The following is a 13616-nucleotide window of genomic DNA, read 5'->3' on the forward strand; positions in this document are numbered from 1 at the left end:
ACTCCGCTCAGGTCTACGCCACGACTTCTAATTACGTATGTGGCGACACATATGCACTCACTCGGGGCACCTGGTACCCACCTACAAAAAGATACGAGCATGCACAGATGTGCATGGGTGGATGTATGTTTTTAATGCAATATGGTGGAGTGGAAGGCTTTCGATCTCTATTCCCGCGTTCTGTGGTTTCTACAGATCGAATCAAGGAAAACACGTCCGAAGTGACAGCGAGGTTTCCACCGTGTGCCCTCCCCTCTCTTGCTGCAATCGCTAACTGTTGAATGTCCATCACCGACTTTGGTCTGTTGTACAGTGTGTATATGGCCATTTGCCTGACTGCTTCGCGTCTTCTCACACGCTCGAATCCATCTCGCTTCCTTTTCTCCGGTGAGCAGTCTCACCCACACCCGGCTGGGGCCTGCTAGCATGCATGCCTCACCCCTTGACAGTTCGCACTCAGTTCGCCTTCTTCTTGTTCTTCTTCTTCGTGACCACCTGCCATCCCTCGCCGTCCGCCGCCGCATCGTCTGCAGGCCGCGGCTCTTCCTGCGGGGCTTGCACGGCCTCATTCGCCCCTGCATCTCCCTTCGCTTTTCCGCTCTTCTTGCCCTTTCTCAGCGCCTCCAAGTTCTGAACCTCCTCGTCACCAGAAGGAGTCAACTGGCTGCTCGAGCCCGACGTGTTTGCGCCGCCTTTCTTCTTGCTACTGCGCGATCGTTGCTTCGCTGCCTGAGACGGACCAAGACGTGACACAGACGCAGATTGTAAGAGGCATGCAGCAGGTTTAAACCAACCTTCCACGCAAACGCGTGCGGCGCATAGGCGCTTGTCTCCATGACAAGGTACGGTGACAAAAAACAGGAGACACTCACGCAGACTGGAAACGAGGCAAGGTCCGATACAACTACATAATGCCATCACGGCATTATTTTTCCCATTATGAAGGCGTAAGGGGTCACCGGAACGCTCTTCCCGCTGAACACGTTCGCGGGGGCAGGAGGCACATTTCAAACGGGCCTGCGCATAGATATATCTATACATATACTCACTAAATGCAGTATGAAGTATCAGAGCCCACCGCGCGCTTGGGATGAAAGTTGCAGTGTGATGAAAGAGACGTTTGACGAAGTTGCATGAGCTGAATGTTTTGTGTCTGATTTTGGCGCACTTACTTTTTTCTGTGGCGTCGCAGGCCCGCGGTGGTACTGGAGGTAGGAGATTCCGACGACCAGAAAGAAGGCGACGAAGAGCCTGAGCATCGGAACGGAAAGTAGACACAAATAGGAGTACTGTGACTGTGTTTTTCACCCGTAGAGCGGATAGTTGACCCCTTCTTTTCCCCCCGGCTCGAGTGAGAGAGGCGTCGGAGGCTTACGCGAGCGCGACGTAGATAGGGTCACCCTGCTGAACTTGTTCGACGTAGTGCTTGAGAGCTTGCGAAATTTTTTCGCGGGACATCGCCCCCCAGGAGGAGAGTTGGGCGGTCGAGATCGATCCATGCTTTTCCATTTTCCCGAAAACTCGATTCTCAGGGTATGACTAAACCTGGAAAATGCGTAACCGTATGTTGAGACAACTTGAGACGGCCACGGAAACGGATTCCCAGTGTGCCGCGAAATGCCACCCACAGCGGATATCAGAATTTGTCCAGACGGGAAATGAGTAAATATTGCGAAACAACCTATAACAACTTGGGCAAGAGTCAGGGAGAAGCGAAACGCGGGAGCGCGACACAGAGAGACAGAGGGGATGAGACCGGAGAGCTGCAGAAGATGACTAAGAAAAGGAGGACAAAGCTAGGGCCCCTGTGAGGCACACGAGGCTACTGTACTTTTCGAAAAAATTGGCAGACTAGAAAAAGTCATTGGACTATTGCTTCCGCTTCAAAAAGAGGTCTCCGCAGCGAAAGTAAAGGGGGAGCCACCAGCATGCGAGACTGATCAAAAAGCACCAAGACATGCGAGGCTGGGCGCGGCGCCGCCTGGGGGGGACGTCCACGCGGCGGGCATGTATCCCGCTTCCCCCATGCCGCGTGTTGAAATACAACCAATACTAAGCAAATTTGTGCTCCGATCGACCATGCCTTAGAGCTGAATGGATAATATGTGCAGAATGTAGCAGACTGTGTTCGAGTGCATTCTCGCTCCGGAGCTACACTTGTTTGGTGGCTGGGCTTCTCACGAAATTCCGCCAGCGTCAGCTTCTGAACACAGAGCAAGCAAGCCTAGGAACGCCGCGCCAACTCACGTCCCTTCAAACACCCTGCAATTTCAATGAAGAAACAGAGGCGTCCGAGGCTACGGAAAAGAACGGATGCGCGGGGTGGTGTTGTTCCAGGCAAACACGTCAGCGCCCTTCGGGGGCGTGGCACAACGTCGTCGACACTGCAGGCCGGGACTGCAGCAGACATCAGGCTTCGTTAAATCGTGATTTACGGAGGCACTTACACGATGGTGGCGCTGCCTCGCTCTCATGTGCCCTTGCAGCACACGCATAGTCGTCGTACGCCAAAAGCTAAAACGGAATCCAACCTATCCGGCACCAGCGTATCGTAGCCGGCAGCCCATCCTCTCTGGCGTTAAAAAAAACGGCTGACAAAGGTCACGCAAGAGTGTGAGTACTTCGTTGATGGTGTATATCCATTTTTCTCTTTTTTCTAGTAAAAAAGAACTCAGACTGCATCATGGCCGTATCACAAGAATGCACTGACTGCCCTGTTTGCACTCTCCAATGAATAGGTAATACAGGCCAGCGAAGGTATGACCAGTAAGAATCGCGCAGCTTTACTGCAGGTTCACATCAAAGACAACCGAGTTTGGTGCTTTCTGCTGGCGCTGGCTTAACGGTCCGGATATGCTTTTTGACACAAGCGAACTGTAGTGCACGCTCGCTCAGGAGCCTGCTAACATCAATAATGACCCTAAAGACAGGGATGAGTTGAAAGCTCCTGCGTGAGGAGAGGCTGGCGTCAGCGGACGGGAGCCAAGTACGTGAAAGGCCCCCCAGGCCTGATTTGCTGACGCGGAGTGCAGCGGCGTATGGTTGTCATTGAGACACCAGGATCGCTGTGCTCGTCTATCGAAGTGGTCACATGTGCCCTCACACTTCACGCAGCCATCTACCAATTTTGCTTGCAGCACGCTGTGAGCGGGCCAGGCAGAGGCCACGCACGATTACTCCACTCCAAAGTAACTTGACAGAACCACAAATAAACTCATCAACCTGAGATACGGGAGGGGAGGGTAGGCCTGCTGCGCATAGGACTCGTGAACCATTGCGGAGTCATGAATCACAGAGCATTACACAGTGGACGATTCACAAGCCAGCATATGGAATCAGGCCTGCCAGGTGACTGGGTGGCGAGCGGGAGATGCGTGCTTGCAAGTCATTCGATGTAGGATTTGACAATGGATCCGGACCAGCCCCGCAGAGGTTGCCGGCGGATAACTTTCCGTCCGTGACATGAACAGTGAACTCCTGTGTCGCTGAACCGTCTTACCAGAGCAAACAAGACCGCAGCGCAGCAACATGAGCTAGAAGCAAAGAGTCCTTGGAGATGATAGTCATACCTGCTCCAGCGACTCCGCCCAGTTAAGGGCACACGAAACCCAAGTCCAACTGGAGCCACTCTGAAACCCTCCACACCACTATCACCTAGAGGCTCAGATGGTCCTGTCCGGTTGCCGCGCGCACAAAGACGGTGTGGTTCGCTGGATGCAAAAACTGGAGTGATACCCATCGGTGTTAGAGTGAGTGTGAGAAGTGCTGTCTTGTCAACATTGCCGAGGACCACGCGGTATGTGGCTCCAGGAAGCTGGAAGCATAGAGTATTTGCTACCACTGGCAAGGACCGCGATACTTCCAAGTAGAAGTTGAGCTCGGAGTCAAAACATTGACACCCGGGGACTATCGTGAGCGCAAGCGTCGCGCAGTCAAAGAAAAGCACCAGGACCGTCTCGGCGCCGGAAGAACTCGACCTAAAAGGCACAGTTTCGACTAACTCGTGTCGCGTCGAGAGATTCAGAGCAAGCCGATAACCTTGGGCAGCATATACATCCCGGCAAAAATCCGGCCGAGCGCTTTGGCAGGAGGATGTGTTAAAACCCGCTATTTAAGCAGGTTTGCATTCCTTCGCCCGAACTGTCGCGACGCAGATGCGTGTCTTGCCAAGCGAAGGACGGGTCTTGAAGGAGGCAGGGACTCGAGGGCGAGGCCGCGCTGCAGGAGGAGCTGCTTCCGCGTTTGCTTCGTAGAACTCCGCGCTCACGAGACAAGAATATCGATTGCGCAAACGGAACTCTAAACAACGAGAACACGACCTCATAATACGCGGCTTGAGCCACGGCGCCCGCCACCCCCCCCGCTGTGTCGTCAATGTCTCGCCTACGCGCTTGCCTGTCTGTCTTGTAGACAGTTGTCGCCAGCCATAGCAGCGACGGCCCGAAGCGCCGCGCGCCAGTTCCCCTCTCGCAGTTCTCGCCTTCTCGAAAATCCGGGTGTCTTGCGTGCATTTCTCTTTCAGTGAACTGTCGCTCATTCTCAGGCTTCTTGCTTACAAAGAGGATCCCGTGGCGGAAAACGGCACATGATCACTTTTGAGTGTTAAACCGTGAACGACATCCGATCCGCGTCTTCGGCCTGTGCGCTAGCTCCGTAGCAGTTCTCGAGTCTCTGCCGGGCAGACGTGTCTGCGCGACTTGCGGTGTTCAATTCGATAATGTGTCTAGAGAGGTCATAAGCGATCTTTATTTTTACTAGATCTGGCTCTGCGTGTCTTTTTTTCTTCTGAAAGCCCCATTTCAACGGCATGATCCTGCCTTCTCAACAAGAGTCTTGTGATGCGTGCCAGAGCAGCTGCTGCGCCGGCGTACCGAAGACAGCAGAACCAATCCGCAGCCGCCTTGGAAGTTGCAGCTCGGAGTGCAGAGTCCGTCACTCGGCTGCGAGTCTCTAGAGCCCTGCAACGGAGTTTCGAGTTCAGCTCTGCATTTTTTTTAGGATGTAATTAAGACTCGGTTCTTTCCACAGGTCGCAGATTTTGCTTCAGAAATCAACGAAGGAAGCTGGACACTTTGGATCCCAACCGACCGACCCGATTCACCGCGAGGACAGTTCGCCGGCAGCACCGCCAGCGCCTACTCCTTGGAAAAGAAGGTAGACTACACCTTTTCGGCATTTTTTCGCTGCAGCAGTCTGCTCTACAAACCCAAGAGTCGCGCAACCTTCATCTCATCCCGCACAAGTCGCCGAGTCGGCAAGGTCTCGTCTTGTCTGTGTGAAGGTCCAGCCGTACAATAGGCTGGAATCGGCACAGTCGAACGCGCCCCGAAGTCACGTACTATTGTCGACGATACGGAAGTTGGAAAGCTTTTCGACTTCTGTCTGCGATCTTGGAGTAGTTCTCTGCCTCTGGCGACTGTGTCCGCAACCGTCCAGTTGCTGTCTGCGGCTAGCTAACGAGGTCTCCTATGTGCCAACCGGCCGGGCTTCGGTGAACCGAGTTGCCTTCATCGACGCTGCCCCGGCTGTCCGTTCCCTTTTCAGCACGAGACAGGAAATATTGCGGATCCTCTGCAAGAGTTCTGGAGTTTCTTCGGAGTGTGAATGAACAACGTCGTGCATGTCTTGTTCGGCTCGGTGAGCTCTCGAGTGCCTGCCGGATGACCGCACACTCGGGTCCTGTTGCAAGATTCCCGACAACGTGGAAGGCCTCCAGAAGAGACTCGCGACGTGACCGTCCCTTTCGGAAACTGGCACACTCGGTTTTTTCTGTCTTTTTACTCAAAAGGCTTTTCGACCTCGACTCGCGGATATCCGTCGCGCGGACCGGTCGGCGCTTCCCGCATAGACGAAGGTTTTTCTGTCGAGAGACTCGTCCGACTAGAGGAGATTCTGTCTCTACAACAGACAGGGAGCTGTTTTTGAGGGTGTTGAGTCTGAGAGCTTCTCTTTTTACTGCAGAGTGCTGCTAAAGTGTGCACACTTGGTGTGTTCTGTTGACTGGGGATGTTTAGACTTTGTTGAGTGCGAGGGCGCGCAGACGTTGCAGGTCAACTCGCTGCCTTTCATCGTCGCACCTGCCGTGTTCTTCGTGCCTCAAGTCTCTTTTTCTCGGTCAATCCCGGAGTCGGGTAAAAAGAGAAAAGGAGGCTTCGAGTGGGAGGCCGATGAAAACGACGCATCTCTCATTTGCTCTTTGGTGAAGCAGTTCTTACCTTGTGCGTGTATATTCTATAGACGCATTTCACTTTGATAGGGACTAACGGAAAAAGCCGTTCGACGCGAGAGTGCCTATTCCTGGGACGCCTGGCGTTCCTCTGGACTTGTGTATTCGGATTGTTTACTTTTTCTTTTTCCATTTCTGCGGGCTGATTCAGTCCTGACCGAAGCGATTTTTTCCAAGGTTGCGCTGACACAAATCGCCTTTTTTCCTGGCTCTGTTTGGAACTTTTTTTACGCTCCTACTGGTGACCGCAGTCCTCTCCCGGTGGTCGCAGCATCACCATGGCGACTTCATCCGTGACAACCAAAGGCTTGAACCAGGAAGGGATGGAGCAAGGGTCCTTTCCGGCGCTTCATTGTTCCGCGGGACAGCGCCTAGGGGACAGCCGCAGCACTGCGCCAAGTTCGAGTAGCTCGCGTGGGCATTCCGCCGACGACCTAGCCGCTGGCGGCACCAAGGTCAGGAAGAGCCACGAGGCTCCTCTCCAACTCCGGTCGCCGGTCCCGGGATATGATACGGTCAACGAGCTCGCCGCAGCGGCGCCGAAGGACACAAGCGCGAAGAGCGCTGGATCGCCCTCGGGGGGAAGGAGACGCCGCAGCCCGTCACTGCTCTCTGCGGAGCTGATCTCAAAGCTAGAACTGAGTGTGCGAGTCTGGCAGCAAAGAAAGGCGAGAAGGGCACTGCGCTCAAGCCTCAGAACGGAGAGTTCGCCGGCGATGCCTCGCCTCGCTATCTTTCGTCTTCACTCAGCTCGGGGGATGTAACGGCTGCGGGGGCCGGCTCGGAATCCGGGACGGTGAGCCCGCCGAGCAGCTCTGGAGGTCGAAGCACCAGCTTGGAGAACCTCGTTTCAAAGGCCGAGGTGGCGAGCGATGGAACCCTAAAGTGGAACAGCGTCTACTGCAAGCACTTCCTTTTTGGCCGCTGCGCGAGAAGACGGTGCCGATTCCTTCACGGAGATGCCGAAGTCGTGCAGCAGCAAAGGCGCCTTCTCGAAATGGCCACGGCCGCTGCTGCTGCGGTAGCCTCTACGACCGGTACCGGGCATAACGACGACTCCGCGACCAAAAACGGAGGCGCAACCAACTCACGACCGTCTCGCGATCGAAAGGCTCCTGCAAGCGGCACAGGAGGTGGTGGCGCAGTGCTAGTCCGGAACGAGGACAGACGTGAGGATGCGAGTAAGACTACCACCGCCGATCGCAGGCTTGTGCCGGCTACTTTGTACGATTGGAGGCAGCACGCGTGAGCACTGTTTCGGCCTCGCTCGCTAAAATCGGTACAGCGTATGAAATTTGTTGCATGGTACGCATGGGAAGCGCGGCCGTGTACGCGACGAAAGGGTACCCGCTTTTCTGAATGGACGTTGTCGCCTGCGTTTTTGCGGTTCTGTCGTCAGACGAGCAAGGAAGCCGCTTCTTTGGCTCGCATGCGGGAGGCACACCTCATCAGCATCAACGACGCGGCTCCCACGGTGGTTTCAGCGCCATGGGGCCGACTCCCCCCAACCGCTTCGTACACTACCAGCCAGTTGGGTAAGGAGCGAATTGTGCATTAGCTTGCGATGTGTTTGAACTAAGCTGAGGGCGCCGCTGTTCGTCACTGATACAGCAGTTGCAGAATGCAGGCGTCTTGCTTCCCCTGTCGAGACATAACTGGCTATTGGGGGTGCTTGAAATTCGTAAGAGGGATTCTCTTTGCGATGTGCGCGACAGGCGCTCTATGAACGGACCGATCCACGCGGAAGTGGAGAATCAACGCAAACAGGTGAGTACTTTGTTCTCGCGACATTGTGCAGCGTTTTAGCGACAAACCCCAGTCACCGAGCAGCCGTGTAGCGCCCCAGACCGTGTTGTCGGAACAGCATCCGGGAAAACATGGACTGCGTGAACATATGCGATTCTGATTCAGGGCTCTCCCAACGGCAGTGGCCATCGAGGACCACCCGGCGTGTCTGGACACTCCTCGTTCGTCCCCTTCTACAGCAGTGGAGCACATGCCGGAGCGCCGATTCCCTCGTCCTCTCCTTTGGGCGCCTTCCTAAGCTCATCGTCCGTCTTCCCGCAGGGACGCGGGGCGGCTCTCGGCGACTCCTCCAACGGAAACCCGAACTTCTACTCGTCGCAGGCGTACCTCAGAAATGGCCAAAACGCCTCTTGGAGCGTTCCCAGCTCCGTGCCCCCGCCGCCGTCTTCAGCGCCTGCGCTCCCGTATGCGTCTTCGGGTTCACTCTACGGCATGCGGCCCGCGGGGGAACAGGCGGACGATATGCGCCGCCCTCCTACCGCGTGCAGAAATTCCATGCAAGGTTCCCACCCACCGCGACGCGAGTTGGACTTTGCTCAAGCGATGGCATTCGCCGCGGCTGAACAGCTCACCCGCAACGAGGAGAATTTCGCGGCGGCGAAGGCCGCGTCAGCGGCGGCCCAGCTGCTGGCTGCACAGATCGAGTCCTCTCAGATGACTCACGGAGACGGCGCGCGCTTGGCGGTGCAATGCCAGGGCGGTTTCCCATACGGCGCAGGGACGATACCCTTTCAAGGTGTCTTCGCGGGGTCGCCCGCAACTGCACCAACGGAGCTGCGATTCGTCCAGGCTGCTGAGTCTTTGGCGGAGCGATACAACCTTCCTTTCGTGACCGTCTACCTTCCGGGACAAGGCTACATCATCCAGTTTATTGAAGGAGCCGGATGCGGGAAGGCTGATGACGGAATCAATGGAATGCACCCAGACTTGATGGATAGCGACGTTCTCGGCAAGTTCACTGAGGACACACACGGATGTGCAAGTCAAGGGTCTGCACAGCTGGTGCCGGCGGATTTCATCAGAGGCATCTGTCAGGATAGTGGTCAGGGGAACGATACTAAATCAGGAATAGCTCTGAGTGCAAAGCCCGCAGCAGAGTCTGGAGAGCAAGCAGATCTCGCAGGTGAAAATGCCGTCGGACTGTCTGCGAACTCTCCAGCGACGACTCGATCCTGGCTTGACGTTCTGAAGCATTCCCCCTGCAAAGCGGCGGCGGGAGAGAAGAAAGCAGACCGCGCCTCGTCCGCTGGACCGACGGAGAACAAGCCAGTGCCTCCGTCTTCCTCCAATTTCCTGGGCGTTCTTGACGGCCTCCGGGAGGTGCCTTCACCTGCTACTGAGGAAGGCTCGAGTGGCTCTCCGTCGCTCTCGTCCTCCGTCGCGCCCCAGGAGGACGAAAAGAGTACGACCAGCACAGGCTGGCCGAGTCTCACACGCGGACTCGGACAGGAGGACCGCGCGAAGGACTCGGCTGACGGCGAACAGGCGGGCGAGAGACCGCGACCGCTCTCTCCACGCGGCCCCAGGGAGCCACATGTCTTCTCCAGAAGCTTGGGAGCCGCCGGCGGATGGCCCAGAGGGGACGCTGGCTTGGCTGAAAGTGGGTTCGGGGGCCCCGCAGTTTCGCAGCAAGCGCACAACGCCCTGTGTGGACACGGCGCCGCCGTGGACCTCTGTCGGTACATCGCCGCGACGGAAGGGCAGGGGGAGAGCTTGAGTCCGGCGCCCCATTCCACGAGGTCACTGAGTATGGTCCTTCCGTCTCATGGGCATAATTCACCGCGTTCATGCCACACATTTTTTCCGTCAACGTCTTTCGCGAACCCGAACCAGGTTCCAGACGCCCGACCGATGAAGGCGGAGGCGAAGAGGCCACAGTTTTCCGCAGCCGAAGGAAGCGCCGGGTTCACTCCTTGCCCTTCCCTGCCTTCGACCGGCTTGCTGCGAACAGACAAAGAAGGCTTGGTGTCTGAAGGATTTTTCCGCTTTCCGGACTTCCCAAGACAGAGCGCGTCTCGCCAGCAAGAGGACCTCCAGAAGCTGAACGCAGGGAAGGGCGACAGTTCTTTGGCGTCTTCTCTCTTCTCCAACCCCGGAACGACTTCTCAGCAGGACTCGCTTCTGTCTCGAGTTTCTGGCACGTACGCAGCCCCTCAGCAGCTGCCCTATCAAGCAGGCGGCGACCATCCTCCGCTCTCTCTTCAGCAGCAGATGGCAGTGGCCCTCTCTCAGGCTCGCACGACGACGGGAGGCCCGAACACCTTCTCTTCGGCCTCCCTGCCGTGGCTCGTCTCCGACCTGGCCGCGTCCACGACCGAGGGAGGATGCTCAGGTCTTGGAGACGCCGCGGGCGAACTCAGCGTCTTTTCGCTGTCGACTCGAGCAGCGAAGGGTGCTGACGCGCTTGGACTGAGCCGGTGTGGCCGTCTGAACGGAGACAATGTCGAGGGTATCGGCACTGGCCTCTTCGCAGCAGAGGACGAGGCGGCGTTGGCGTTAAGCCAAGACACCAGCGGGCTCCTGCACCACGTGCCTGCCTCGACAGGAGCGGGGCTCAAAACCAAGTCTTCCGCGAGGAGGCTCTCCGCTGGCTGGTTTGCCGCTGCGTTTCAAAACCGCGGAGTCCCAGATGTGCGTCCGCTCCTGGACGACTTCAGCGAAAAAGCTGGACGCGTCGGCCGCGACGACGGCGACGACAAACTGAGCAAAGTGGAGACTCACTTCACTTTGAAGGGCCTCGATTCCAGACGAAGCAGCGGCCCCACCTGCAACCAAAACATGTCAGGGCTCTTCCGGGACGTCCCCCTCTCTCCGACGGCTGCACTGATCGCGTCCATCTGGCAGAAAGCGGGAATTGAGGAGGACGACGAAATACCCGCGAACGCAGCACCACAGCCCCGGGCGGAGCACCCACAGCTGGGAGTGAGCACGGACTCGCAAATCCTCTCCTCGTTCTAAAGAGAAGGCGAAAGGGACTGAGAAAGCGCTGGGCGCAGCGTCCCGCCGGAGATCTGAGTGGCGGCATGCGGAGGACAGGGTGGAACGATGCTCGCAGGAATTTTCCTGAGCGATGAGAAGACCAGAGGGTCTCATGGAAACCGGGAGACCTCGACTGGGCCACTTCACGTGGCAAGGTGTGTAGTTGTTCTTTCTTCGCGTGCATGTAAGGGAGAATGTGAGAAACAATTCGCGGTTTTCCCTCTTTTCCGTTCTCGTGAGAGAACCCTAGTGTATAGTGCCTGTAGTTGCTGTAGATATGCATGTAGGGCTCGAGCCAGTGTGACAGCCGGTTACGGCCAACCCGCGGCGAGTCGAACAAGCAGGGGCGCGCCATGCGTCCGCCGCTGTGAAGCGGACGGGGAGAAGCAAACGAGTCTGCGACTCCCTCGCAGCGGGGCGGAACGAGGACCGGATAGAAAACCCAATGAAAAGCGCCTCGAATCAGGAAGATGTATGGACTGCGGAGACATGGAACAGCTGCATTACTGTGTCCACGATCGTGCGAACGAAGCGCCGTCAGTATGCAGTCGCCCCTCCAGGGTACCGTAGGTGGAGCCGGTTGAGGCTCATCACCTTGTTTTTCCGTATGTTTTTTTTAGCTCTCGTGCTCGCGTCGAGGCTTCCCGTGACTGGATGCAGAGAGGACGGGCACGGGAGAGGGTTGACACTGCACGCGGTTCTTTTTCCAACTGTGCTGTTTTTTGGGCGGATCTGAGAAGCTGTCGAGTGGAGCTCCTCTCATCGAGAACATTCACTGCATGGAAACGTTTCGTTTCGCGTGCCCGTGGGGGAACGGCACGCCCCTCTCACGGAGGCCAAAAGGTGCAAACTCGGTGTTCACGCCCTCAGCCGACGCAGCCGCCATGTCTCACTGCAGCTGCGTCCGCGTGAGCGACAAGGAAGTTGATTTGCGGTAAAGCCGACGCGCCTTCGAAGACGTGGCGCGCCTCGTGAGAGGGGTCAGACAAATATGAACGAAGAGACGTCCTGTGGAGGGGGTTCAAGCAAAGAGCGAGAAGACATTTTGGAAACGCACGACAGAGTCCGCGTGCGACGACCGTGAAGTGCAGTCTTTCCAGGCTTTAGACATCACCTTCTCCAACTAGGGCCTCATTGACACGGCCAATAACGGCCTCTTGCCCAAGAGACAGCGGGCGGGACCTCACTTTCCTTCTTCGCGCGAGGCATTCACCGGGGGGACTGCAGGGACTACTGTCTTCTAAAGTCGTTAGAACAACAGTCGAGTCGCCCTTCGAAGGCTTGGCGTACAAACAACCCGGACCACGCGCTGCAGGCGACCTCCGCCACCCCTACATGAAAGTCTTCTCGCTGCCTCCTACGCCTCTGCGTGTGTCTTTCCATCCTTCCGGGGAAAGATTTGTGTCACGTCCTTTCGTAGTTAACGTGAAAAACAGGGAGGGGCGTGTCTCCCGATATGCGAGCCTTCTTCCTGTTAGCCATCATGCCGGAAACACGCATGGCGGCTTATGTCATGCTGTTTTGCTGCCGCCGCTCGAGTTTTCTTGCGCTGAGCGCAGAGTTGGCAGCTGTGCGACTCTTGGTTCTCCTGAATGAAATTGATTCAGTCTTAAAACGAGTCGAGGCGGCCGCGGCCGCTGGGGGCTCCACGCCACCCGACTCTCTTCGCCTCTCGCGTTTGCGGTTGACAGCCGACAAATTGCGCAATCCACTAGCTGCTACACACACATTTAGATGAATACATCGTGGAGGATTGTCTACTAGCGCCTAAATGCCAGTCAAACATGTGAACAGCGTGGGCACTTCCTTGCGGCCTTTGCTAACCCGCAGTCCACACGAGCGAACGGGGCACGCTTGCCACGAAAACCAGTGGCAGGCCCGCGGCCGTTGACCTGCAAAAGACTCATTGCAGAGGCAGCTACGACTCGTGCCGGTGAACAGGCAGTCTCGTCTTTATTCGTACAGGCTGAGACACAGACAAATGGTTGTGCGGTTTACGCGTACGCTGTCTTCGAATACTCTAAATAGCGAAGGTGAGCGGCCAGCGGCCGCAGTAGGCGGCGCGTCCCCTCTGCTACTGCGGCACCCACTCTCAGGTGCTTAGTGCGGCGACTCGCGTGGCGAGCTTTGCGGCGTGTGCGTGGCGAGTGGACTTCACGATTCGATACAAAGCACGCGGTTCTCTCAAAGCACTCACAACGGCGTGTAACAGGGAGGCCGCTTCTGCGAATGTTGGCAACGGAAAAATGCGTCGAGGAAGACAGGATTCTCGCGCTTGCCATGACGCTGCGATCCCTCATCCCACGAACTAACACATCCTCAAATGGAAAATAGACCCGCCGAGCCAACTACGGGCCCCGTGACGACGGCAGGAGCGCAGACTTCCCCTGGAGACTGCTGAACAGGAGAAGAGGCCCCAGCCCTCGAACACGGAAATTCGACACAGCCGACACGAATGAATGCAACACCCTGAAACATGCACCTTCCCACACCGAACAAAAAAACGAATGTCGCCTTCAACAAAATTTCCCTCTTTTCTACTAACATACATACATCCATACAGATATACATACATGCAGATATACCTGGAGAACCTCACAGTTGC

At 56.6% G+C, this 13616-nt stretch overlaps 2 protein-coding genes across 2 annotated transcripts; one reads left to right on the forward strand and one right to left on the reverse strand.

Moving 5' to 3' along the window:
* Nucleotides 1-456: 456 nt before the first annotated feature.
* BESB_026740 (uncharacterized protein) lies at nt 457-1509 on the reverse strand (the record flags this gene model as incomplete). The annotated part of the gene is made up of 3 exons (XM_029361354.1): nt 457-729; nt 1173-1251; nt 1376-1509. The coding sequence occupies 3 exons, from the start codon at nt 1507-1509 to the stop codon at nt 457-459; spliced, it is 486 nt and encodes a 161-aa protein (XP_029215709.1).
* Nucleotides 1510-6504: 4995 nt separating this feature from the next.
* On the forward strand, nt 6505-10990 carry BESB_026750 (uncharacterized protein; the record flags this gene model as incomplete). The annotated part of the gene is made up of 5 exons (XM_029361355.1): nt 6505-6827; nt 6977-7407; nt 7626-7761; nt 7942-7993; nt 8138-10990. The coding sequence occupies 5 exons, from the start codon at nt 6505-6507 to the stop codon at nt 10988-10990; spliced, it is 3795 nt and encodes a 1264-aa protein (XP_029215710.1).
* Between the last annotated feature and the right edge of the window lie 2626 nt (nt 10991-13616).

This window comes from Besnoitia besnoiti (assembly GCF_002563875.1).
Source record: "Besnoitia besnoiti strain Bb-Ger1 chromosome Unknown contig00014, whole genome shotgun sequence".
Lineage (NCBI taxonomy): Eukaryota > Apicomplexa > Conoidasida > Eucoccidiorida > Sarcocystidae > Besnoitia > Besnoitia besnoiti.